Below are 27739 nucleotides of genomic sequence, written 5' to 3'. Positions count from 1 at the left end.
AATATACCTAAGCCAGAGCTGCCAAAGTCTGATCCAAAGAATATCAGTTCTTTGAGGGATGCTATAAGCAGCATTTCCCAAACTTTGGCCACAGACTACTTATTACAGCACAACATCGTTTAGAGTAACTACCATGGGAGACACTGGCCAAAGAATTTTCACATAGATTAAATACAACAACAACAGCTTTACTTCAGATTCTGTGATCACTCTTTTAGTTCCTTAGTGCACATTTTTATCTACTATCTAGTTCCCATCTTAATTCCATATAGTTGAGCTGACAATTAAGTACCTCTGGTTATATGAGTATTCTATATATTAAATGCTATACATCAGGGGTTTCTGTGGCCTATTAGGAACCAGACTGCACAGCAGGAGGTGAGCAGCAGGCAAGCGAGCAAGGCTTCATCCGTATTTACAGCGGCTCCTCACTGCTCACATTACCACCTGAGCTCCGCCACCTGTCAGATCAGCAGCAGCATCAGATTCTCATAGAAGCGTGAACTCTATTGTAAACTGCACATGCGAGGGATCTAGGTGCGCATTCCTTATGAGAATCTAGTGCCTGATAATCTATCACTGTCTCCCCAGCACCCCCAGATAGGACTGTCTAGTCACAGGAAAAGAAGCTCAGGGCTCCTACTGATTCTACACTATGGTGAGTTGTATAATTATTTCATTATATATTACAATGTAATAATAATAAAGTGCACAATAAATGAAATGCACTTGAATCATCCCAAAACCATCCACCCTGCTCCATGGAAAAATTGTCTTCCACAAAAGCAGTCCTGGTGGCAAAAGGGTTTGGGACCACTGCCATTACATTAAGAACCCAGATATACTCTTTTAAGTGGTGTCTAAAAAAATCCAACTATTAGTACATGAAACACAGGGCTTATTGCAAAGTTAACAGAAAACTGTGTTTTTCCATTAGTCTTCCAGCTACAGAATAGAAGGGAAAGGGAGGGAAAAGTTCACATATCAGTTTTACTTACTGAATATTAAGTCAATGATTAAAAATGAAATGTCAGCCTGGTCCCGACCTGCAGGCAATAGGCATGGCAGAGGATGAGAGTCAATTACACTATATCTGAATTTTTGTATCATCACAGAATTTCACTGTAATCTGACACTTAAAACACTCATCAACTAAGAAAAGTTCAATTCAGAGGCACAGAAAATTTTCTCCAACTCATGAAAACGATAAATCAACCTTTTCTATTAATATTTAAACTATGTTCGGCCAGGCGTGGTAGTTTACGCCTGTAATCCCAGCACTTTGGGAGGCTGAGGCAGGAGGATCACGTGAGGTCAGGAGTTCAAGGCCACTCTGGCCAACATGGCGAACAGGTGGTTCGCCATGGTAGAAAACACTGTCTCTACCAAAAACACAAAAATTGGCTGGGCATGGTGGTACGTGCCTGTAATCCCACCTACTCGAGAGGCTGAGGCAGAAGAATTGTTTGAACCCAAAAGGCAGAGGTTGCCATGAGCTGAGATCGTGCCACTGCACTTCAGCCTGAGCAAGACTCAGTCTCAAAAAAATAATAATAACAATTAACTATCTTCAAACACTATAAAAATACTTCTTAAAAAGGAAAACATGACTATCAACTATGTATTACAATTTGGTTTCTATATTTAAGGTTCAAAGTTTTCCATTTCTGACTTATTTTTCAACATTCATCATTTATTAAATAACTAAGTACAAAGGATTTTCCAGCGCAAGAATAATATAAAACAACAACAAAAATTATTGAGACCAATAACCATGGGAAATAATAAGGACAGAGGCAGATGAAGTGTAACACTTCTGTTCTGCCTTGAATCAAACGATATGTTAACTGAGCTCAAAATTTGTGCCTTCAAGTTACCAGAAGTAGCAAGGCTCCATTTCTGTACATTCCCATACTCTTAGCACAGTAAAGTAGTTAAGAATAAGAGCTCTAGACTAAATTACCTGGGTTGGAATCCAGGCTCCGCCACCTGTTGGTTATGAAACCTTGGCAAGAGTTACTTAACTTCTCTAACATTCAGTTTCATCTGTTAAAGATAAGGTGCTCCTGGCTGGGCTCTGTGGCTCACATCTACAATCCCTGTACTCTGAGAGGACAGGGCAGAAGAATTGCTTGAGCCCAGCCTGGACAACACAGGGAGACCCCACCTCTACAAAAAAAAATTTTTTTTTAATTAGCCTGGCATGGTGGTGCGGGCCTGTAGTCCTAGCTAATTGAAAGGCTGAGGCAAGAGTATCACCTGAGCCCAGAAGGTAGGCTGCAGTGAGCCACAACCACACCACAGCACTTCGGCCTGGGCAAGAGAGCAAGACCTCATCTCAAAGAAAAAAAGAAAAGGATAGGAGCTCGGGCTCAAAACTGATTTTGCAATACGGATTTCAACTACACTTTTTACCCATCTCTTACAGCCACTGTTTTATAGCTAGCCAGATCAGTTTTAAAAGCAAGGTATTTGCTCTTAAAATTTTTATTTTAAAATAAAATAAACTTTACTTATATATGACTGACAATTACTTTCTCCTCCATAAGTAACACTACAAAAAGTAAAAGTTCCTAAGCCTTACCCTAAGGAACCTTAAGTCTTCCAATTTCAGGCAATTATCTTATTCTTTCCAATTATATCTTTCCAAATTATAAAGGTCATACAGTGGAGCAATTAAGAACAGGTTCAAAGTATGGCTATGCATCTTGCTGGCTGTGTAAAGCTCTGAAAGCCTCAGTTTCCTCATTTAAAAATTCAACTTGCCTTAGAAGACTGCGATGAAGATTAAATAAGATACAAACAAGTTGCTTAAAATAGAGAATAGAAAAACCATGGAGAAAAACTGTAAAACAAAGAGTTGGTTTTTTGAAAACATGAAATCAACAAACCCTTAGACTACAGAAAAAAAGAGAGGGGTCTCAAATATACAAAATGAGAAATGAAAGTGGAGACATTACAACAGATGCCTCAGAAATAAAAAGAGTTGGCCAGGTGCAGTAGCTCACGACTGTAATCCCAGCACTACGGGAGGCCAAGGTGGACAGATCACTTGAGCCCAGGAGTTGAAGACCAGCTTGGGCAACATGGTGAAACGCTGTCTCTACAAAAAATAGAAAAATTAGCTGGGCGTTGTAGCACATATCTGTAGTACCACTCAGGAGGCTGAAGCAGGAGGATCACTTGCGCCCAGGAATTGAGACTGCAGTGAACATACATCGCACCACTACAGTGCAGCTTGGGTAACAGGGTGCGGACCTGTCCCAAAAAAAAAAAAAAAAAAAAAAAAAGAAAGAAAGAAAAGAAATAAGAAGGGTCATGAGAAACTTTTTTTTTTTTGGACAGAGTTCCAGTGGCACAACCTTGGCTCACTGCAACTTCCGCCTCCCAGGTTCAAGCAATTCTCCTGCCTCAGCCTCCTGAGTAGCTGGGATCACAGATGCACACCACCACGTCTGGCTAATTTTTGTATTTTTGGTAGAGATGGGGTTTCACCATGTCGGTCAGGCTGGTCTCGAACTCCTGACCTCATGATCCACCCGCCTCGGCCTCCCAAAGTGCTGGGATTACAGGTATGAGCCACCGCGCCCAGCCCTGAGAAACCATTATGAACAATTACATGCCAACAAATTTGATAACTCAGAGGAAAGGAATACCTAGAAAAGTACAACCTGCCAAGGTTGAATCAGGAAAAAATAGAAAACCTAAATAGACCCATAACAAACAAAAAGATTGAACCAGTGGTAATTAAAAACCTCCCAACAAAGAAAAGGTCAGGACCAGATAGCTTCACAGCTTAATTCTACCAAACTTTTCAAGAATACCAATACTACTTAAACTCTTCCAAATAATAGAGCTGTAACACATTTGATAAGGCCAGCATCACCTTGATACCTAAGCTAGACAAAAACATTACAAGAAAATAACGCCGGGCGCGGTGGCTCACACCTGTAATCCCAGCACTTTGGGAGGCCAAGGTGGGTGGATCATGAGGTCAGGAGATCGAGACCATCCTGGCTAACACAGTGAAACTCCGTCTCTACTAAAAATACAAAAAATTAGCTGGGCGGCAGGCACCTGTAGTCCCAGCTACTCGGGAGGCTGAGGCAGGAGAATGGCGTGAACCCGGGAGGTGGAGATTGCAGTGAGCCAAGACCGCGCCACTGCACTCCAGCCTGGGTGACAGAGCGAGACTCCGTCTCAAAAAAAAAAAAAAAAGAAAACTACAGGCCAATATTTCTGATGAACACTGATGATACAAAAATCCTCAATAAAATATTAGCAAGTCAAATTCAACAACATATCAAAAAATTACACATCATGATCAAGTGGGATTTATATGGGCATCCAAAGCTGGTTTAACATACACAAATGAATCAATGTGATATATTAAGAGACTGAAAGAAAAATGACACAATCATATCAACTGACAGAAAAAGCATTCAACAAAGTTAAACTTTCTTGATAAAAACTCTTTAACAGTTTAAAAATAGAAGGCAAGTTCCTCAACATAATAAGGCCATCTATGAAAAACCCACAGCTAACAACATAACCAACAGGGAGAAACGGAGAACTTTTCCTCTAAGACCTGATACAAGGCAAAGATGCCCACTCTGACCACTTCCATTCAACAGAGTACTAGAAGTGCTGGAAGAGCTTGTCTAAATCAAGAGCATTTAGACAAGAAAAAGGAAAAAAAAAAAGTAAAGTTAACCAAATCAGAAAATTACCTCTATTTGCAGATGGCATGATCCCATATATAGAAAACTCCAAAGACCACACGAAAAACTGTTAGATCTAATAAATTAATTTTGTCAAGTTGTAGGATATAAAATCAACATAAAAAATTCACGGCATTTCCATACACAAATAATGACCAAGCTGAAAAAGAAATTAAGAAAACAGCTCCATTTGTGTTAGTAACAACAAACAGAATACTTAGGAATAAATTTAACCAAAAAGTTGAAAGACCTGTACACTGAAAACGAAAACTACTGATGAAAGAAAATGAAGAGGACACAAATAAATGGAAAGAATTCCAAGCTCATGGATCAAAAGAATATTGTCAAAATTACCATACTACCCAAAGCAACATATAGATTCAACGCAATTCCTATCAAAATCCCAATGGCATTCTTCACAAGAGTAGAAAAAGCAATCCTAAAATTCACATGGAAGCACCAGACTCTGAACAGCCAAGGCAATTCTGAGGGGAAAAAAAAAGTTGGAGGCTTCATGCTTCCTGAGTTAAAATTAAGTTACAAAGCAACCATAATCAAAATAGTTTAGTACTGCCATAAAAACAGACGCACAGACCAGTGCAACAGAATAGAGAGCCCAGCAACAAATCCAAACACAGACAGTCAACTAATTTTCAACAAAGGCACCAAGACAACACAATTCTTGAATAAATGGTGCTGGGAAAAATGGATTTCCACATGCAAAATAATGAAACTGAATTCTCATCTTACACCAGACACAAAAACCAACTCAAAATGGATAAAAACCTAAACATAAGACTTGAAGGCATACAATTCCTAGAAGAAAACATAAGGAGAAATCTCCTTGAAGTTGGCCTTGGCAATGACTTCTTACATGACACCAAAACACAGGAAACAAATGTAAAAATAGATGAGACTACATCAAACTAAAAAGTTTCTGCACAGCAAAGGAAACAACAAAATAAAAAGACAACCTACAGAATGGGAAAAGATTATTGGCAAACCATATATCGGATAAGGGGTTAATATTCAAGATTTATAAAGAAATCATACAACTCAACAGTAAGAAAACATATAATTTAAAAATGGGCAAAGGAGGTGAACAGACATCTCCCCAAAGGTGACATAAAAAATGGCCAACAGGTATATGAAAAGGTGCTCATCACTTATCATCAGAGAAATGGAAATCAAAACCACGATGAGATACCACCTCACCCCTGTTAGGATAGCTATTATCAAAAAAGTAAAAATAAAAAAATAAGAGATTAAGTGTTGGCAAACGTGTAGAGAAAAGAGAACCCCTGTACACTATTGGTGAGAATGGAGATTAGTGCAGCCACTATGGAAACAGTATGGAGGTTTCTAAAGAAACTAAAAATAGAACTATCGTATGACCCAGTAATTACTCTTCTGGGTATACACAAAACGTTATGAAATCATCACTTTGTAAAGATACCTGCATTCCCATGTTCACTACAGCATTATTCACAACAGCCAACATATGGAAACAACCTAGGTGTCCATCAGTGGACAAATGGTTAAACTTCAGTGTGTGTGTGTGTGTGTGTGTGTGTGTGTGTGTGTGTATACACATATGTATGGAGCTGAAGGACATTAACTGAAACAAGCTATACACAGAAAGAAAAATATTTCACGATCTCAATTATGTGAAATCTTTTTTCAAAAAAAGGTCAAATATACAGAGATAGAGAATAAACTGGTTAGCAGAGTCTGAGCAGGGGAGGAAATGGGGAGATGTAGGTCAAAGCATAGGAAGCAGCAAATACCTGGGATAAACATGTCAAAAGATCTAACATGCAACATGAAGACTATAGTTAATAATAGTGTATTGTACCCAGGCTTTTGTTGAATGTTAAATAGATTACAGTTGCTCTTGGTTGGGGTGGGGGACCAGTAACTATGTGAGATGGAGATGTTAATTTGTTTTACTATAGTAACCATTTTATTATAATATGTATCATATTAACATCATGTTGTATATCTTAAATATATATAGTAACACTTATTTTAAATTAATTGCTTACTATTGTACAATGACATAGTAAGTACTCAAAAATTTTCTTCCTTTACTTCAAGTCTGGAGGGCCTGGGATCAACATCCGGAACCTATTCCCTACAAACTGTAAGGCCCCGGAATAAATCAATTAAAAATATACATATCTTAACCTCAGATGCTTCACTCATTAAATGGAGCAAATATTGTCACAGAACATTGTGAAAGTTAAATGGAATGAGAGTGCTTGGCACACAATACACATTCAAAGGGTAGTTGAATCTGAATTCTAAAACTCAGGCCATCATCAACAGCATCCAGAGAAACTCAAAATCTATCATGACCACAAACTTTTTTCTAATTAGCTTCTTCCCCCACCCCAACTCCTATGGTCCACAGCAGCATTTCTTACCTCTTTCCCAGACTTCAGAAAGTACACAGGCTTTCTCAGCTATATGTAAGAAATTAACAATAAAAAAGATGTGTTTTTAATTAGATATAATGTGAAATGCATTTTAAAACAATTTCCTACTCCTAATATTGAAAGCCAACAAGCTATACAACTTATATTGATACCATAACCCATACAGTGCAGGCAGACAATCTCCTGTCTCTGGGTCTTCTTTTCTAAGGACCCAGGAATTGGCCCACCTGCTCCCATTTTGGAAGTCATGACAAATACAACAAACACACCTTTTGTTTCTAACTAAGTTCTCCTTCTCCAATGTAGAGCAGAAATATCATACTAGAACTTCTCCTCTATATATATATTTTTTTTTCTGAGATGGAGTCTTGCTCTGTTGCCCAGGCTGGAGTGCAAGTGGCACGATCTCGGCTCACTGCAACCTCCGCCTCCCAGGTTCAAGCGATTCTCCTGACTCAGCCTCCCGTGCAGCTGGGATTACACGCATGCACCACCATGCCCAGCTAATTTTTGTATTTTTAGTAGAGACAGGGTTTCACCATGTTGGCCAGGGTGGTCTCGAACTCCTGACCTCAGGGATCCGCCAGCCTCAGCCTCCCTCTCGGAGAGATTACAGACATAAGCCACTGCACCTGGCCCGTCTCCTCTATCCTTTCAAAAAGCACAGCTCTTATTTAATCTACAATCTGACAGGAAATTACACATACATGCACACACACACACATTTTTTTCTTTTTAATACAGTCTCACTCTCTTGCCCAGGCTGGAGTGCAGTGGTGTGATATCGGCTCACTGCAACCTCCACTTCCCGGGTTCAAACAATTCTCCTGCCTCAGCCTCCCTAGTAGCTGGAATTATAGGTGCCTGCCACCATGCCTGGCTAATTTTTGTAATTTTAGTAAATATGGGATTTCACCATGTTGGTCAGGCTAGTCTCGAACTCCTGATCTCAAGTGATCCACTCGTCTCAGCCTTCCAAAGTGCTGGGATTACAGGAGTGAGCCAGCGCACCCAGCCTATATAAACATATTTTTTAACAGCCTCAAAGTCTCTCAGTAAAAGTTATTCCTGATGTTCAACTGAATTTAAATAGAATTATACCTTGTTCTTTAGTAAATCCTCTTGGTTCAAGAAGGGCATAACAAGTATTTGCTACTTACAGAGAAATTTCTTCTATGTCTAAGACTTGTACCCTAGACCAGCCAAACATCTCACAATGCACACATTTAATCACAGAAGGAAATACCATGCTGATATGTGGAAAGCAATTTATTTTTCAAAACCAAATATAGAAAGTCATATTCTACCACTATTTAAGAATTTGTATTATGGCCAGGTGAGGTGGCGCACACCTGTAATCCCAGCACTGTGGGAGACCAACATGGATGGATTGTTTGAGCTCAGGAATTCAAGACCAGCCTGGGCAATATACCAAAATTTCGTCTCTACAAAAAATACAAAAATGAGCCAGGCATGGTGGCGCACTCCTGTGGACCCAGCTAATGTGGAGGCTGAGGTGGGAGGATTGCTTGAGCCCATGAGGTTGAGGCTGCAGTGAGCCAAGATCACATCACTGCACTCCAACCCGATCAACAGAGCAAGATTCTGCCTCCAAAAGAAGTTCGGAGGAGGGGGAGGGAAGAAGGAAGAAGACGACCACACTCTTTCCTCTAATTAAAAAAAAAAAAAAGTTGCATTATTTAGCAATAGAATCCCTATTGTTTATTAATATTTCTCACCCTCTCTGGGAAAGCTCTAGAATTGACATACTAATATATCAAACAAACGAACATCATCTTAAAGACCCAAAAAGAAGTCTTGTAAAAATTAGTTTCGGCCAGGCGCAGTGGCTCATGCCTATAATCCCAGCACCTTGGGAGGCCAGGATCATTTGAGGACAGGAGTTTGAGACCAGCCTGGCCAGCACTGTGAAACCCTGCCTCTACTAAAAACACAAAAATTAGCCAGGCATGGTGGTGGACACCTATAATCCCAGCTACTCGGGAGGCTGAAGCATGAGAATCGCTTGAACGCAGGAGGCGGAGATTGCAGTGAGCCAAATCGCGCCACTGCTCTCCAGCCTGGGCAACACAGCGAGACTTAGTCTCAAAAAAAAAAAAAAATAGTTTTACACCTCCCCCACAATACAATTACACACCTAAGTACATCCATGATGAAAGGACTTTTCATATTTAAATATTGTCTGTTTACTTTATTCTTTTGCAGAGTAAGCTACTTGGTGTAAGGAAAGAAACTGAATTGTCAGGTTTCACTGCTACAAATCTCTCTTCAGTCCTTACCCACTCCAAATAAAATAATGGAAGGGGATACCATAGTAGCTTCACAGGCTCAATGTTTCAAAGGTACTGTGCTTACCAACCAGTGTAACCTAGCACCCAAGTCCTTGTTTTCATTCAGTCATCCATCCAAAGATTTCAGAGCTACTCAGCGCTAAGCACATAGCGCAACAGAAATGTCTGTATTTCTATGTCTCTACATCTCTTTCCTACTATCATTCCTTCACATTAAAAAAAATTAAAAAAAAAAAAAAACAGGGCCAGGCACAGTGGCTCATACCTGTAATCCCAACACTTTGGGAGGCGGGCAGATCACGAGGTCAGGAGATGGACACCATCCTGGCCAACACAGTGAAACCCTGTCTCTACTAAAAATACAAAAACTAGCTGGGCGTGGTGGTGCATGCCTGTAGTCCCAGCTACTGGGGAGGCAGAGGCAGGAGAATCGCTTGAATCCAGGAGGCGGAGGGTGCAGTGAGCCAAGATCACGCCACTGCACACCAGCCTGGCAAGAGCAAGACTCCATCTCAAAAAAACAAACAAACAAAAAACAAATTTAACTTAATTTCTTATATCAAAACTTAAATGTTCTAGAAACATCAGCAATTGGTTGGTGACCTGGAAACTAGCATACCACTAGACATCATATCACATGACAAACTGCCTTCAACTAGAATATATACTAAGTGTCCCAATACAAAAAGGAATGTGCTCCACACTGCAGGAAATACAAAGATGCATAAAACATTTTTATGTCATGTTGGAACTTATGATCCCCTACGGAGAAATAAGACACGTTAACGAGAATACAAGGAAGAACATTAGAAGGGCCACAGAGAGTGCCGAAGGAGTCATACGCAAGTGAATTTCATGCCTTGTGGTAAGCATGAATAGGAGTTGAGGTGGTATTTGAGACTGAAAGCCAGCCAGGTCTTTGAAACAGCAAAGGGAAATAACATACGACAAAGTATATTTGCATGGATAAAATTCCACTGGGGCCAACATCTAATTATCTTAACAGCAAAAATTTCAATAGCTATTTTAACAGTTTTACTAAATAAGAGTGGAAAGAATCACTACCCACCCTACAGCAAGCCCCTTTCTGAAAAACATAACAATCTTCAACCTCTTTTAATGTGATATAAAATTTAAAAATAAGCTGAGAACATGATTAACAACAAAGGCACAAATCAATGAAATGTTTTTAAACCACACACATCTTTTCCATTACTTAAGAATAACAAAAATAATATAATTCCTGGACAAAATTCTAAGCCTGCACTGTCCAATATAGTAACTACTAGCGACATGCGGCTAATGAACACTTGAAATGTGGCTAGCCCAAATTAGTATGTTCTTTTTTGTTGTTGTTGAGAAAAAGTCTCGCTGTGTCACCCAGGCTGGAGTGCAGTGGCACAATCTCAGCTCACTGCAACCTCTGCCTCCCAGGTTCAAGCAATTCTCTGCCTCAGTCTCCCAAGTAGCTGGGATTACAGGTGTCCGCCACCATGCCCAGCTAATTTTCGTATTTTTAGTAGAGATGGGGTTTCACCATCTTGGCCAGGCTGGTCTTGAACTCCTGACCTCATTATCCACCCACCTCAGCCTCCCAAAGTGCTGGGATTACAGGCATGAGCCACCGCGCCCGAACCCCAAATCAGTATTTTCTTTAAGTGTAAAACACTCACTAGGTTATAAAGATTTACTACCCAAAAAAAGAATGTAAAATATCTCAATAATTTTTATATTGATTACATCTTGATATATTATTAGTTTGGATACACTAGGTTAAATAAAATATATTACTAAAATTAATTTCACTTGTGTCTATTTTTCAAAGTGGTTCACAGAAAATTTAAAATTACATATATAATTCACATTTTTGGCTTATATAATATTTCTTCTGAAAAGCTCTAGTCTAAACAATTACTTAATATTAATATTTTTCAGATTTTTGTACTTGCCTCATATTGGCATGGTAATCACTTGATAAAATGATACAAAGTAAACTTCGAGCATCTATTTCTCAGTATCTAGATACTGCAAGGGTGAGGATATCTGCCCAAAAGGTGTATAGCTTCTTAACTGACCTTTTGGAACAAATACGGAAAAAAACAATGAACAACTTTTCCAGGTATATTTATCAAACAGTTATCAGATGAGAACTATTCAATGATACAAAGACATGGGACCCAGGAAACTGGAGAGCCAACCCTGAAGAGCAATGAAAGAAGTCAGAGGATGACAGCTGTACAACGGAGCCTGGAGAACAACCAGGTCAGATCCCAGCAGTTCGATGAGGGCTCCAGGAAAAGAAAGGGAGCAAGAGGCAGGTAGAAATTCAGAGAATGTCTGATAAATGGGTACATTTGGGGGGAAGAATTGAGATTATAATTATTACCATCAGTACAAAAAAAAAAAAAAGAAAGAAAGATAATGGCAACAATGAAGTCTAAAAAGATTAAAAGCAAAGGAAAAAATGTGACTGCCACTTTGAAACAGCTTAATGCTCCTTAACACGTTAAACAGAGAGTTACCATTATTACCCAGCCATTCCACTACTTAGGTACATACATATGTCCACACAAAAACTTGCACACAAATGTTCACAGCAGCATATTCATACTAGTCAAAAAGCAGAAACAACCCAAATGTCCATCAACTAATAAACAAATTGTGGGATTTCCATACAATGAAATGTTATTCAGCAATAAAAAGGAATGAAGTACTAATACATGCTATAACATGGGAGAACTTTGAAGACATTATGCTAAGCAAAACAGTCATAAATGGCCACGTATTACATAAATCCATTTATATGAAATGTCCAGAACAGGCAAATCTATAAAGACAAAGAGTAGACCAGTGGTTGCCTAGAGCTGTGGGGAAGGGGAACACAGGGAATGACTGCTAATGGGTATAAGCTTTATTTCTGAAATGATAAAAGTGCTCTAAAATTAGATGGTTGGGATGGTTACACAAGTCTGTGAACACCTGTGAACTGAAAAAATGAATGTTACGGTATGTGAATTATATCTCAATAAAACTATTCTCATAAGGAAACATGATCACTGTGTACTACTTGTTTCTACATAGAATACTGTTCCATGTCTACATACTGAGAATTTGCATAATAATTTAAATAAATAATAGTTTTTAAATAGTGGTATAATTATATCAGTATGAAAGCAAAAGGGAGATGGGTATGATAATAAATGATGTCTACCACTATAAGACAAAAAAATATAAAATTAATTTTAAGAAACAGATAAAAAGTATATAATTAAAAATATGATAAAAACTACTAGAGGAAACAGCTGTCATAGCCAATGTTGCTTCTAAGAAGTAGGACTGGAAGACAGAAGATTACTTTCCATCATAAGCCCTTCTGCACTATTTGATTTCTTTAAATCACATAAATATATTCCTTTATAAAAGTAATTTTTATTCAACAACTAAGGGGTGCTTGATTTAGGAGCAGAATGAAACCATACGCTCTTAAAGAGGTAAAAGGCACAGGCTTCATTGACATTGACGCACTCTGCGCCTCTGATCTCTCAAGAGAACAGGTTTTCTCATCTGAGATGTTAGAAAAATAGAAAGTTAAAAAATTATCCTTTGTCTTTTTCTTTACCATGAAATAAACGCCTATTTTAAATGTGCTATTAATTGTTCATTGGTTAGGACTATTAACATTTTACCTCTAATTGCCACGAGAGGAGCTCTGTCATCATTGCACTTATTCTCCAACTAACTTACATTCAGAGACATAAATATTTACTAACTTAATAGGTTGAAAAATAGCAATTTTCTAGAGTTAGTGATTTAAATTTGTTTTAATTCTAACACTTCTGCTAAAGCTATTGTTAATTTATGTATGTATACACAAAATGGAAGTCTACTATAGAAATCAGTAATCTGTAAAGATTCAGAATACCTATGAAAGGACATATAAGAAATTGTAATGCCAGTGGTCTCCAGGAAAGAGAACCAGTTGCTGCAGAGCAAGAGAGAAGAAAGACTTCACTGAATATCTTTAAAATGTTGAACCATGTGAGTAAATTACATTTTTTAAAATTTAAAGCAAAATAGGTAAATAAAACATGCAATTATCCGGCACACTGCACTCAATAATTACTGCCATTATTGCCATGTATTATGCAAATATGATATACAGTACATTGCTCTTCCATACACATGTAATTATATCTTATTATTAAAACTCCACCAACTCAAAGCTTCCCCCTTTCTTTCATAATTTAAGTAATGTGTAGAATGTGAAAACCCTGCAATTCCACTAGGGCAAATGTCCCTGCAAATACTATCAGTCTGATGTCAGACATAATACCAGTACCTCTAACTCTTCAGGTGCTCACACCACATACTCGAAATCTAGCATCAGAAATTTACTTGACTCAACTCAACAACTTCAACACAAGTCATGAAGAAAGTGTTAATCAATTAAAAAGTATTAACTGATTTTGCTGCACTTTGTCGAGGCCGAGGTCGGCAGATTGCCTGAGGTCAGGAGTTTGGGACTAGTCTGGCCAAAATGGTGAAACCCCGTCTCTCCTACAAATACTAAAACAATTAGCGGGGCATGGTGGCATATGCCTGTAATCCCAGTTAATCGGGAGGCTGAGGCAGGGGAATTGCTTGAACCAGGGAGGTGGAGGTTGCAGTGAGCCAAGATTGTGCCACTGCACTCCAGCCTGGGCAACAGAGTGATATTCCGTCTCAAAAAATAAAATAAAATAAAGTTAAAAAAAAAAAGTAAATTAATTTTATAAAGTAACAGGAAGTAGACAGCGTTGCATTTAAAGAAGATACCTATCCTTCGAAAAAAATCTAAAACACCCAACCTTACTAGTTATATTAGCCAATTAAGCCCCTAAGAATTTCTCAGACCTCCAAAAGAAAAACTACTTTGCCACTATCACCCTTCTTCTTCAGTCCAACAATTAAGATGGCCAGCTTTTCAATTCTCATAGGCCATAAATGTATCTAGTAAAGTTCCTCTCTAAATAGCTATTTATAATTCATAAGAAAGCTTAAATGACTCCATGCAGTGCCTTCTAAGCAGTCCACAAACAAAAGGTACAAGCCAGCCAAAATCCAAGCAGCAATTCCATATATACCAAGGAAGGGGAAAAAAAAAAAAAAAAACAGAAACAGTAAGACAACAAATCTTAAATCAGATAAAACTCTGCTGCTGAGTTAATAAATGTAGATGGACAATGGAAGAAAGAGTTGGAAACAATACCTTGGGCTAGCACACTGAAGACTTTAGTACCTTTATCCATATTGCTGAAATTCAGCTAGAAGATGGTGAATCAGACAGAGATGACCCAGTTCTCTTCATCACGTCAGTGATCAACAAATTACAGATGTTTTATGTAGCTTATGCAGAAGCCCAGGCCTCCAGAAGAGATTTTTCTACCTCCTGCCTCTTTAAAACAGAATTAATATTCTCGGATGGGTGCAGTGGCTCATGACTGTAATCCCAGCACTTTGGGAGGCTGAGGCAGAACTGCTTGATTCCAGGAGTTCAAGACCAGCCTGGGCAAGATGGCAAAACCCCCTGTCTACAAAAACTACAAAAATTAGCCAGGCATGTTGGCGCGTGCCTATAGTCCCAGCTACTCCAGAGATTGAGGTTAAAAGATCACCAAGCCCAGGAGGCAGAGGCTGCAGTGAGCCAAGACTGCACCACTGCACTCCAGGCTAGGCATAGGCAACACAGCGAGACCCTGTCTCCCAAAAAAAAAAAAAGAAAATTTCTCTGGGTGAACGTTTGAACAATTATCAGAGTGATTTACTCTGGATCTGTATGAACTTACATACACTACATACACTAAGTAATCCCAATATGCTTGTTTCCCCAAATCATCCATTCCCTTCAGTAGTATAATGCTTAATCAGTATCTATCCATTTCCCTCTGATTTGTGATTTCAAAAAAACCAGACGACTCAATGAATTACAACTATGTGTTAAATAATAACAAAGAACCATTAATAAAAGCCTGAAGACTAACCTATGAGCAAAGTTTATACTCCATTTGCCTGCAGATATTAGCTGCTCAGGAGAGCTTCTGGTTTACTGTCAACTACCAGCCAATTCCAGTAAGGTGAGATTCCAAATAACCCAATTCCACACTGATGTATAGCTGTTACTCTTTGGGGAAACTAAATTAGAAACACAATTTAGTTCGGCCACGTGTGGTGGCTCACGCCTGTAATCCCACTACTTTGGGAGGCCAAGGTGGGAAGATCACAAGGTCAGGAGTTTGAGACCAGCCTGACCAACATAGTGAAACCCGTCTCTACTAAAAATACAAAAAATTAGCCAGGTGTGGTGGCAGGCACCTGTAATCCCAACTACTTAGGAGGCTGAGGCAGGAAAACTGCTTGAACCTGGGAGGCAGAGGTTGCAGTGAGCCCAGATGGCACCATGGCACTCCAGCCCGGGCAACAGTGTGAGACTCCATCTCAAAAAAAAAAAAAAAAAAAAAAAAACAAGAAATGTGAAGTTTTTATTACTAAATTGATTTGAAATAAGAATCAAGAAATTAACCTCAGATCACGTTATTAAGGGATCACGTTAAGGACTTGGCTTTGTGCTGTTGTTAACTAACCATGGTACTCTGAAAATAAAAAGCTGGTTTGACAAAACTAGTTTCAAGACAAATACATCATTACTTCAAGTGATCAAATCAAAAATGCTAGGAAAACTATTCAATACAAAAAATGTAAGATTTAATCACATACAAAATTGGAACCTGCACATTGTTTGGAAGTCAACCTGTCTTCCCAAAATATAAGCAAAAATGGGAAGGGGAATTATAAACTAAGAACCCAAATCGACTAAATTGTGTTTTTTTGTATTTTTTTAAGACAGAGTCTCGCTCTGTCGCCCAGGCTGGAGTGCAGCGGCACGATCTCGGCTCACTGCAACCTCCACCTCATGGGTTCAAGCGATTCTCCTGCCTCAGCCTCCTGAGTAGCTAGGACTACAGGCGCACGTCACCACGCAGCCCCCCCCCCCCCCCGCCTAATTTTTGTATTTGTAGTAGAGATAGGGTTTCACCATGTTGGCCAGGATGGTCTCCATCTCCTGACCTCGTGATCCACCCGCCTCGGCCTCCCAAAGTGCTGGGATGACAGGCGTGAGCCACCATGCCCAGCCAACCTAAATTGTGTTTCTAAATCTTATACCACATCAAATGCATTACAGTCACAAGTATATTAGAATAATTTACTAAAAATGTCCATTATGTACTGAGTATTAGCTCATTAAAAAAAAACTAGAAAACTCAATAATGCAAAATGGAATAAATATTTCTTTTTTATATAAATTTAAAGGTAGAAAACTTCAGGGAAAACAAACTGTTATTTAACTCTACCCTGTTTTTCCTTGCTGTTCTATTCACACAGGTTTTTATATAAATATACATTTATACATTACACTCAACAAATTTCAAAAGCAATTTGATTTGTATAACCAAGGATGATTTGTATAACTTAAGATAAAAAGCCAAGAGTGCAACCTCCGCTTTAATGAAAATGCTCTTCTTCTGAACAATGAAAATGCTTTTATTCTTGAAACTGGGCAAAACTCCCCTTCCAACACCACCCCCCCCCCAAAAAAATCAGCTAGAAAATGATGATAAACATTCCAACAAATTAATTTACTTATCATGGTGATTATGTTCTTAGTAGAACAATATCTGGGGAACCCGGTTGGTCCTGTTAGTACCAACACACACTCTTATCTCACCCACGCAAGCATTCTGCCCCTCCATTCTCCATTATAGGGTGGAGCAACACAAGAGGCACCACAATCTCACATCCTGTCCTCTCCTTCCCTGTCTCAACCTCATGGGTCTTATTTAAAAGTACGGAACTGTGACAATAGGGTCAACATATGCACGTTTCACAGCCTTCTCTATGCATACAGTGCACACACAAATAGGGCTCTCCCACTCTTTAGACTCTGCTGCTGGAACAAAATCTCTGACTTTCCCAGCCTTGCTGTTTCTCCAAAGTATTATCTCACACCTGCAACTCAATTCTAATACAAGGGATAGACAGTAAAGGGTGCAAGTACTGATTTTCAGCTGAACTTTGCCAGTGAAACGAGAAGATGTCACCTCATTTTCTAAATGTAGTTCCTGATCAGCCATAAGGTGATTTGTGAATCTCTGGGATTCCTTGAAGTTTTTCCTTTTGCCTGTGACTTATTGTCACTTCACAATTAGCATTCTACAGGTGCATGCAACAAGAAAGCATACAATTCTTAAATATCTTAAATGTTTTAACAACTCTGGGGAAGTTGGGTTGGGAAATGACTGAAAATAGGATTCTGGTTTTCAGTCTCACACATGAACTCTTTTCCACATTAACACAAGATTATCAAGAAATGGGCTAAACTCTAACCACCTAATTTTTAGATGTCGTAAAGAGATTAAACTTCCCAGGGGAATACGGAAACTCTAAGTTGCTACCTATTCTTTGGCTTTAATCACCATATGACCTAATACTGCAGAATAATATGCAGCTACTATTATTCTCTCTTTGCTAATAGAAATTTTGATCTAAAAAAGTTTTATATGAAGAAACAACTTAAGTGATACAAACTTATTTTCATCTTTCTAAATCTTATATTTAAGCATTAAACCTAAACAACTAGTTAAATTTTCTCCAACTGTATACCAAAAGGAGTTATTACTAATATTTTAGCCAAAAGTGCCACAGTCCCTTACTTTCCCTATTGAGTAAAATATCATGCGATTCTAAAGAAAAACTTTATAAACATTTATTTAATTACACGTAAACTTGGAAGTGAACAAAAATGAAACATTGGTTTCGCTATAGCAAGTAAAAAGTAGTATCTCAAATATACTGATTTAAATTTGGGGTTAATGCCTAAACTCAACAAAAAGGGCAAAAACTACTTGTTATAAAATCAACTTTTAATTTATTCTGGAGTCTTCACAAAGTGAAGGATCTCAATACTTTATTCCTAAATAAATCTTGCATGTAAAATAATAATCATTATTTATAAAAAAAAGTTTTAAGCATGTATCAAAGGTTAATGGCTACATAAAATATCTAAAATGTTTCTGTCACAGTTTAGTCCAAAAAGTGTTTTCATTGTTTTGAAATAAACTATCATGAAACTATTATAACTAGGTTTCAAGTGTGAGGCTTTTGAAGCTGTATTTAAAAAAAAAAAAAAATTGGAATTTGATGAAAAGCATTTAAATAAAAGCCCTTAGTTTACTGCTCCCAAATATAAATCCAACATTTTTAGGTGTAGAAAAATAAGAAACTGTGCAATTAATAGACTAGGAAGTCAAATATCATTGCCAGTAACTAACTGCTGTCTGAATTTCAAGGGAACTTATTGTATATTAAAGTTTAAGAAAGTGAACTCACCTACCCTCTCACCTCAGCACTTTCTCAATTTTCCCATTACAATTAACAATATAACTCAGCAGTGAAGTCTTCCAGGCCAGTAACATCAGTATTTATTTTTAACTCTTGACTCCTTCACAAATATTCCACTTCAGTCCAGTATGAAGTTCTGCCAGTTCTTCATTCACACTGTCTCTCAAACCTGTTCCTTTCACCCCATTTTCACATTTTACTTTAGTCCCTCATGATTCACAACATACCCTACTAGCTCCCTAAAAAGGCTCTAGCATCTCTCTACTATAATTCATTAATTCAACTGCAAAAATCATCTTACATCTTGTTCAGCAGCCAACAGTAAATCCAGATCTCTTTTGAATCTCAATCAAACTTTTACAGAATCCCTCTGCCCTCCATCAGCTAACTTTCTTTTATTTCTCAAATTCCATTTGTTCTTATGTTCTTACGTAGGCCCCTTTAACTCCGATTTGCCAACTTGATTATTGCCTCTCATGCAAAACTCATCATCTTTGTGCCTTGGTACACTCCTTCCACCTAGACCTTTCATGCTTTTCTACCAGTTCAAGTTACCACGTCCTTTAGTATCAGTCTTAATACCCCTTGTCCGCAGGAAGTCTTTCCTCTCCCACCCATCAGTCTCACCCTTTTACTCTTTGCCCCTCTGAACAAATGATTCAATTTGTATTTTACAATCTAGCAGTCATCATGCTATTGTTTTAATTTTTTTCCCATAGCCTCCCTCTACAACCAAATAAGCTTTTGAGAGCAAGGACTACAATTTCTTATGTTTCTGTTTTCAACAGGGGTTCCTTAGAATGCTAGCATCCTAACAAATGCTTAAAGACTCCCCTTTCTTTTAAATGTTTTTAAAGTCAAAGCTGTCAAAAACACATAATTAACACTAAACTCCAACTTTTTAAATTCTAAATTGACCTATACGGTAATCAGAAAATAAACATTTTCATCTATATATTTTACAAGAGTTACTCCATCCTTAGTATCTGCATTATCAAAAATTCAAAAGTCATTTCAAAGAAAATCCTGGAAAGAAAATGAAAAGTCCCAAAATGTAGCATTATAATCTAGCATTATAGATCTCTGAAATAAAGCTAATAAATCAATTAGCTGAAATTGATTGACTGGTTTTCAAACTATATTACCAAGATGTAAAACATACAAACACTCCAGTACCAACAGAGGCTCTTAAGTAGTTATTATAAGATTTGTATCATCATAGCTGAAAATTACCCCGGAATTTTAAAATATTTTTCAAATGACTCCATGAAGCGCTTAGAAAGCACGACCCTTCCCTGAAAGATGCATAATCAGCTGTCCTCTTTTCCTACCCCGGCATTCTCTACTTGCAAACCACCGGGGGAAAAAAAAATTAACTTTGAAAAATAATCTCCCATTCAGCTATTACCTAGACTACCCTGTTTCAGGCTAGTTCCCAAAGCCAACACGAAATGAAATCTTGAGTTCAACTAAAAGTGATCATTTTATGTTGCCTAAGAATATAATCAATTTCACATAACATACATGTTTTTTGTGTGTGTCAGTTCTTAAAATCTCAGTTCTTTAGTTCTCTCCGTTCTTCTAAGCAACACAGTAATTTCTTTGCCCTCATGATGACCCTCTTTCCCACAATAAGGAAACAACATAGATATTTTTGTTAAATTCTGAAAGTATGTTTAAACAAGCTGTCATTAAACACCACATGAACTTCTCCATAAATAGAGATACACTGGAACATTAGATACTTAGTATATACTAAACACTTCAAAAGCATACTTCTCAGCACAAACCCAGGACAAGAGTAGTCTATCTACAACCCTGAACACAGTCCAAATATCCCTATTATTTCCAGGACCACAGCCATCTGCAAAAGCCAAAATGGAAAGGACTAAAGCCACATTCTTCTAACTAAATCCACAGTTATCTAAATGTGATGGAAACTAACGCAAGAGTATTTTAAATCGTCCTTTTTAAGGAACCCTCCAGAACATTTAACAGGAGCGCAACAGTACTCCAAAATTGAACTTAAATGTAATGAGCCAGTGACAACATTTAACTTACTATTTGGCACTATGACAAAACAAATCTCAATCAAAACCTGGACCTATTAATACTTCTATGTTACCTTTTGATTAAATATAAATTATACGGTGGCAGGTTGGTAATGTCAAAACAGGAAGGTTAAGAGAGAACACATCAAACCACTAATCCAATCGAACACAAATGCATACAGAGATGCTACTGCTGCTGGGTATTTATTGGCTCCCACTAGTCCCTTCTAAAGAGAGAAATCAATGACAGCCTCCAAATGTGAATGGTTACTGAGCAAGTTCATCCACAGATTAAGAACAAATACTATGTGTAGTCATACAGACAAGAAAAAAATGTTGGGAGGGTGGGACGTTTAATGTCTCTATTAAGTATACCAAACTATGATAAATCCTGAGACCTAAAATACCCTCTTATTCCAAAAGACATACATTCTGCAAATGTGCACAATGGTTTATTAATCAAATCTTGTCCTTCTCTTTATTCTAAAGGATGGGCAAGTAAACACGGTCATCACTAACGTGGAAACACTCAAGCACTTGATGAAACTCACTACCAACAGCAAGAAAAGTATAAGAAAGCAGTTTCAAATCGAATCATCCAAATAAAAATCATATTATCTCAATTCAAGGTTAATGAGACCGGGGGAGGGGGTATGGGAGGAGTAAAGAGGGAGCTGCTTCATCCTTGACTGAAGATAGGTTTTGCCCTTTTCCATTGCTTGTTTGTTATATTAGGAAGTCTAATATTTTCAGATCCTGGTATTCCGAGATTTCTTATTTTAAGGGCGAAGTGGAAAAGGGGCGTAAAATAAAATCAATACTCACTGCTAACTTTCATGCTGCCAAAAGCTGAAGGCTGCTGCACCGGCTTGCAGCTCTCCGCAAAGGAGGTGGTTCTGGGCCGCCCTGACATGATCACTCTCTTCGCGAATCACCTTTTCCTTCCTTCCTCCTTTTCTTCCTTTTGTCTTTATGTTGGGGTGTTAGGTTAATGATAAATGCAGCATTAAGTTCTCCCACAGAAGAAAAAGAAAAAGACTTCGTCCTCTTGGTTTTTCACTCCTTTTGTATACTATAAAAAACAAAACAAGCGATGTATTTCTCCTTCAAGACAGATCGGCACGGATATTTAACATATAGATGATTTACGGCTGGGGAAAAAATACAATTCCTTCCCCTCCCTTTCCTGGGAGGAGAGAAAAGAAGGGGCAAATCCTAAAAAAATATGTATCACGTGAAACAGGGGCAAATACTTGATTGAAAATGAGTACTTCGAATATTATATTTTCCTCGGGGATTTTTTTTCCGAGTCAATGAAGAAGGGAAGCGGCGGAAGGATCACGAGTCTCACGCTTGAAGAGAAAGGGGGATGGGTAGGAGGGAGGGAGAGGGAGGGAGGGGGTGGCTCGGAGATGCGACGGGAAACGCTGCAGCTCCGGCAGCCGTGGGATCCGGCGGGCTGACGGCGGGGGCCCGGCGAACTGGAGGGCGGCGGAGTCGCGAGTCAGTCAGAGGCGGGCGGTGGCGGCGGCTCCTCTCCTCATTGCGCCAGGAGCAGCTGCAGGCGGCGGCTGGATCCAGCGGCCATGGCGGCGGCGGTGGCGGAGGCAGCTCCCTTCAGACCCCAGGCAGCGGCTCCTCGACTGCTCCCCATACGCCGGGGACATGGGAACCCGGCAACCGCTTCCGTCCCTCGGGGCCCCCTCCCCCGTCCGCGGCAACAGCTCGGCCGCCCTCCCGCCCCTCGCCTCTGTTCGGTGCCCGCTCAGGAAGTGTCCGCGCTTTGCCCCCAGCCCAGAACCCTGTCAGCGGCTGCGGGGCCGGCTCCTCCTCGCTTCCTTCCTTCCTTCCTTTGTCACTCGGCCCGGGCGGCGGCGGCAGCGGCGGCACAAGCCCGCATTCGCCCGGGTCAGGGGCTGCTCTGTGTGAGGAGCGCTGTCTGCGCAGCCGCCTTGCACTTCCCCACTCCCCCTCCCCCTTCCTACTCTTCCTCCACCTCCTTCCTCCCCCACCCAGCCTTACACCGCCCAGCGCACCGCCGCCCGCGTAACAGGCGTCTGGGAATCGCCGCCCGAGCCCCACTCTCGCCCGCTTCGGCTGGGAGCCGAAGCCCGAACGGAGCCAATCACGGACGTCGTTTGTTTGCGGCTCCTCCCGGAAAAAGCCGATCGGCCTGAGAAACCAATTAGAAAGTGACGCTGGAAAGCCACGCCCAAAGAGCGGAAAATGCCGAAGGCAGCCGAACGGAAAGGGTGATTTCGCCTTGTTCGGTGGCTGGCTGGAGGAGACATTCGACAATGGCAACAGTGGCCAATCAGAGTCGCCGGCCCTCACGAAAAAGCTTGAAGAGTTGAAGACGGTGAAACCCAGAGACGCTGGTGAAACTGCACGGTTGGGCGCCGCCGCCGCTTTGTAATTGGCTGGAAAACTCCGCTGGGAGCGTACCTCCCTCGGTGATTGGTGAAGGGAAGGGGGCTTCCGAGGACAGTTTGGCCAGTCAGGACTTCCCCTCCCTCTCCAAGGTGGGGAGAAGAAAGCGAAGGGAGGGCGTCTATAAAGCGCCGTCTCATTGGCCGGAAGCTTAGGCGCTGGAGTTGGGGCAAAAGGGAGAGGGTGGAGCTCGAAACTCGCGGCGGTGGCCAATCGGCTCTCACTGCCGTCCAATCGCAAGACTTAGCTGCAGTGTGATTGGCCTTCGGCCTCCGTCCCAGGACCTGGGAGATGCCCGACTAGGGTCGTGGCTGACGACCCGACGGCTCGCCTGCGGCCTCCAACTACGGTGGAAACCGCACATAGGGACCGCCTGCCCTAGGCGCAGCAAATCGGAAAGTGCTGCGGTCGGCGGCGCTGGGTTCTAAGAGCTCAAGCGAGCAGAGGGGTCGAGGGGTTCTCCCCATCCACAGGAGGCTCTCGGCGGGGCGCAGCCAATTCTGCGCGCCTAAGGCTCCCCTCTGCCCTGGATCGCGTGTGCCGGGTGTCGGCCTCTTCCCCGAAAGGGCCTGACGGACAAAGGGGGCCTTCCCAGCCGGCAGCAAGCTCTCAGACGCTAAAATGGGAACAAAGCTTCTTTGGGCGGCCGCGCCCCGCCCAGCCTCGGGGGCCATTGATAGAGAGGCCCGCTGCGCTTGGTGTGCGCGGCCCGGCCGGGCCTCTGGAAACGCCCATGAGAAATGAGCTCATGCTGGATGCGCGCGCTCCTTGGGCGCAACTGCCCAGCGCAAAACGGGCCCCGAAAGCAGGTGAGGGGAAATGCCGTCAGGCCGGATATCCTGAAGCCTCCAAGGAAATGGGGGGTTAGAGGAGCCCGTGGTAGTTTTGGATCTTTTGGAATTAGGGTGATCTATAAAAGTGCAGCTTGAATAGATTTCATATGTAAGACCAGCGTCCATTGTTCTACGATAGAACCAGTTCCTTTGGTCTGCTTTAGAACAGTGAGGTATGGCTACGTCAAGAGAGAGAAAGTAGAACAGACAGTTGCCATCCTGATTGTAATCCAGTGGTTCCTGTAATTTCTACCTGCAGAATCATCTCTTTCAGTTAGGATACTGTCTCCAGAAAGCACAAGTAAAAGGACCTAAATTTGATCAGATTACCTGGCTCTTGCTTTGAAACACTGATGAAGGACTTGGGACAGAACAAAGTAAGCTTTGATGGAAGACAGGAAAGGTCCAGATAGTGTTTGCAGATTCAGATGGCTATAGAGGCCAGACAAGTAAAGCAAATGAGTGAGACTGGCCTTGTGTAAGACAATGGGGAATGATGGGGGAAATGGCAAATTGGAATATCCATGCCATAACTAGAAGGAACAGCTGCTCAGCTCTAGCAGATTGTTGCCCTCAGGAATGTGGGTCCAGTGTTCTCAGATGTTCAATTTTTTTTCCTCCCAAAAGAAATCCCAAAATTGGATTTTTGTGTGAAATCTCTGTATTTTTAAATGTTGATAACCGATATTTCAAACCCTGCAGACCAACCTAAAAACATCCCTTGGCCGATGAGGCCAACAGGCAGTTTGTAATCACAAACCTGAGAATAGGTTTTACAGCCTAAGAGCGGTAGAGGTTCTTGTTCTTTGCAATGAAAAGAGCATAAGGTCACTGGATGCCATGGGTGAGGGTAAAGAATGTTAAAAGCAAATTCAATTCGGCAACCTTGTCATCTGTGGTGCCTCTCCATGCTGTTTATTATGAAAGACCTTTGCCGCTGTTCCCTAAAATGCTGTGAGGCAAAACTTTAAATCGTGCCTACCTCTTCTATACTTCCCGTCCCTACTCCTAGTTATACCAGCTGGAAAATAAATAACAAATGTTTAAGTTATACAATTTGGAAACATGGCTATTCTCTTGTATGTAATAGGTATGGAAATAGTCTTCCATAAGGATATGATTAGCAGCTTTACTGTTGCTGCCTTCAATATTTTCAGCTGATGCTATTTTTAAAAATCTGACCAAGAGGAAATTTTATAGGGGAAAAAATGTATATTTCAATCTAAAATGAGGACTTGAGGAAGGAGAAGCTTATGAGACAATACAAAGCTATTGAAACTAATATTCAGTAGTTTCTCTGAACTTTCCAACTGTCTCTTTCCTGCTTGCTGCCAACAATTTATCAGTTTATAATAACTAATAGTTAATATTTATTAGGTGTTCACAATATGCCAGGTGGAGTTAAATGCTTCACACAAAATTTCCCAGTTAAATTTATAAAAATTATATGAAATAAATACCATTATCACTTCCAATTTTAAGATGAGAAAACTGAGGCCCAGAAATGTTTCCTAACTTACCCAAAGCCCATGAAGTTAAAGAGGCAGAACGAGGATTCAGATCTCCTGTTCTTACCTGTTCGTAGCCTCTACTCCGTACCTCTCCTGATACATTTTGCTTTGCTTTATCTTATAGTCTAAACCATATGCCTTGTACTATGGTGTATACCTGGTTGTGAGCATATCCATTGGTATAACTGTTTTCCTCTGAGGCTCATCAGAATGTCCTTTGTAGAGATCAGTTATTCTAAAGCAAAGCAACAATAAACCAAGAAATTAGAAAAAGATAAATGAAGGAAGGCTAGGGGTTACAGAACAGGTGAATAGTGTAGTGGGAAGATGTTGGTGAGTGCTCTACAAGATTATAGATAAGAATGAAAGTCCACAATTCAATGGCTTCATGTATTCTATACTAATAAGCATTTGTATAGCACTTTGCAGATTATGAAGCACTTTGACATGGATTATATCATTTGGTCCTCACAACAATCCAGTAAAATAAGAAGAGAAACCATCGTTCTGTTTTTACAAATGAGGGCACTGCATTAGAGTGATTGACTTGTTTAAAATCACTTAGCTGAAACTAGAAGAAACTATAGGAGTAGAACCCAGACACAGTGGCTCATGCCTGTAATCCTACCACATTGGGAAGCTAAGATGGGAGGATCACTTGAGGGCAGGAGTTCAAGACCAGCCTGGTCAACATAGTGAGACCCCATCTCTATGAAAAATAATAATAATGAAGTAGCACATAGAATGTGATATGCAGTTTATTTAGATGAATCCAGCATGAACTATTCCAAACAAGTCCAAGACAGAACCCTTTCTGGGACCTCAATTACTCTGTCCTGGGTGACAGAGTGAGACTGTTTCAAAAAGTATAGACAGACAGATAGATAGACAGAGACAGTCTCACTCTGTCACCCAGGCTGGAGTGCAATGGCGTGATCTCAGCTCACTGCAACCTCCGCCTCCCAGATTCAAATGATTCTCATGCCTCAGCCTCCTGAGTGGCTGGGATTACAGGTGTGCGCCACCACACGTGGCTAGTATTTTTATTTTTAGTAGACACGGAATTTCACCATGTCGGCCAGGCTGGTCTTGAATTCCTGGTCTCAAGTGATCCACTGGCCTCATCCTCCCAAAGTACTAGGATTACAGGCGTGAGGCACCGTGCCCAGCCATACATACGTATTAAATGAAACATACACTAAATGGACTGGGCTTGATGGTTCACGCCTATAATCCCAGGAATTTAGGGGGCCGAGGCGGGCAAATTGCTTGAGTCCAGCAGTTAGCCAGGTATGATGGCACATGCCTATAGTCCCAGCTACTCAAGAGGCTGAGTTGGGAGGATCACCTGAGCCCAGGAAGTCAAGGCTACAGTGAGCCGAGATTGTGCCACTACACTCCAGGCTGGGCAATGGGAATGAGACCCTGTCTCAGGAAGAAAAAAAAAAAAAAACTAAATCTTATTAGGTACTGATCTTCAAAATGTTACAAGATATGGCCTCTGCTGCAGATACTTACCATCAGATACGATGAGATGAAAAAGTTGTTTAGTAATGAGGCTTAGGAAAGCCCTCCAATATGAAGGTCAAAGTGAAGAGTAACAGGAAGGGACTGGGCACAGTGGCTCACTCCTATAATCCCAACACTTTGAGAGACCAAGGTGGGCAGATAACTTGAGGTCAGGAGTTCAAGACCAGCTCGGCCAACATGGTAAAACCCTATCTCTACTAAAAATACAAAAATTAACTGGGCATGGTGGTACATGTCTATAGTCCCAGCTACTTGGGAGGTTGAGGCAAGAAAATCACTTGAACCTGGGAGGTGAAGGTTGCAGTGAGTGGAGATCGCACCACTGCACTCCAGCCTGGGCAACAGAGTGAGACCCCTTCTCAAACAAACAAAAAGATGAACAGGAAGGGAAAATAAACTTACATTTATTGAGCAGCTGTTCAGTTGTCCCTCAAAACCCCAGAAGATAGGCATTATTAGCCCTATTTTTAATAAATGA

At 40.4% G+C, this 27739-nt stretch overlaps 1 protein-coding gene and 1 non-coding gene across 5 annotated transcripts in view; both read right to left on the bottom strand.

The window, feature by feature from the left end:
- GSK3B (glycogen synthase kinase 3 beta) overlaps positions 1-22884 on the bottom strand; it is a 269829-nt gene extending 246945 nt beyond the window's left edge. For all 4 annotated transcript variants that reach the window (XM_015129960.3, XM_028844600.2, XM_028844602.2 and 1 more), the window contains exon 1: positions 21783-22884. In XM_015129960.3, the coding sequence (XP_014985446.1) occupies positions 21783-21870 (88 nt within the window). In that variant the 5' untranslated portion in view covers positions 21871-22884. The remainder of the gene's footprint in view (positions 1-21782) is intronic.
- Positions 12955-13015, bottom strand: MIR6529 (microRNA mir-6529). The gene has a single exon (NR_128365.1). It is a non-coding gene; the product is annotated as a microRNA mir-6529 (primary transcript).
- Positions 22885-27739: the final 4855 nt, after the last annotated feature.

This window comes from Macaca mulatta, chromosome 2 (assembly GCF_049350105.2).
Source record: "Macaca mulatta isolate MMU2019108-1 chromosome 2, T2T-MMU8v2.0, whole genome shotgun sequence".
Lineage (NCBI taxonomy): Eukaryota > Metazoa > Chordata > Mammalia > Primates > Cercopithecidae > Macaca > Macaca mulatta.
Note: the sequence above shows the minus strand (reverse complement) of the source record. Positions and strands in the feature narration are given on the sequence as shown.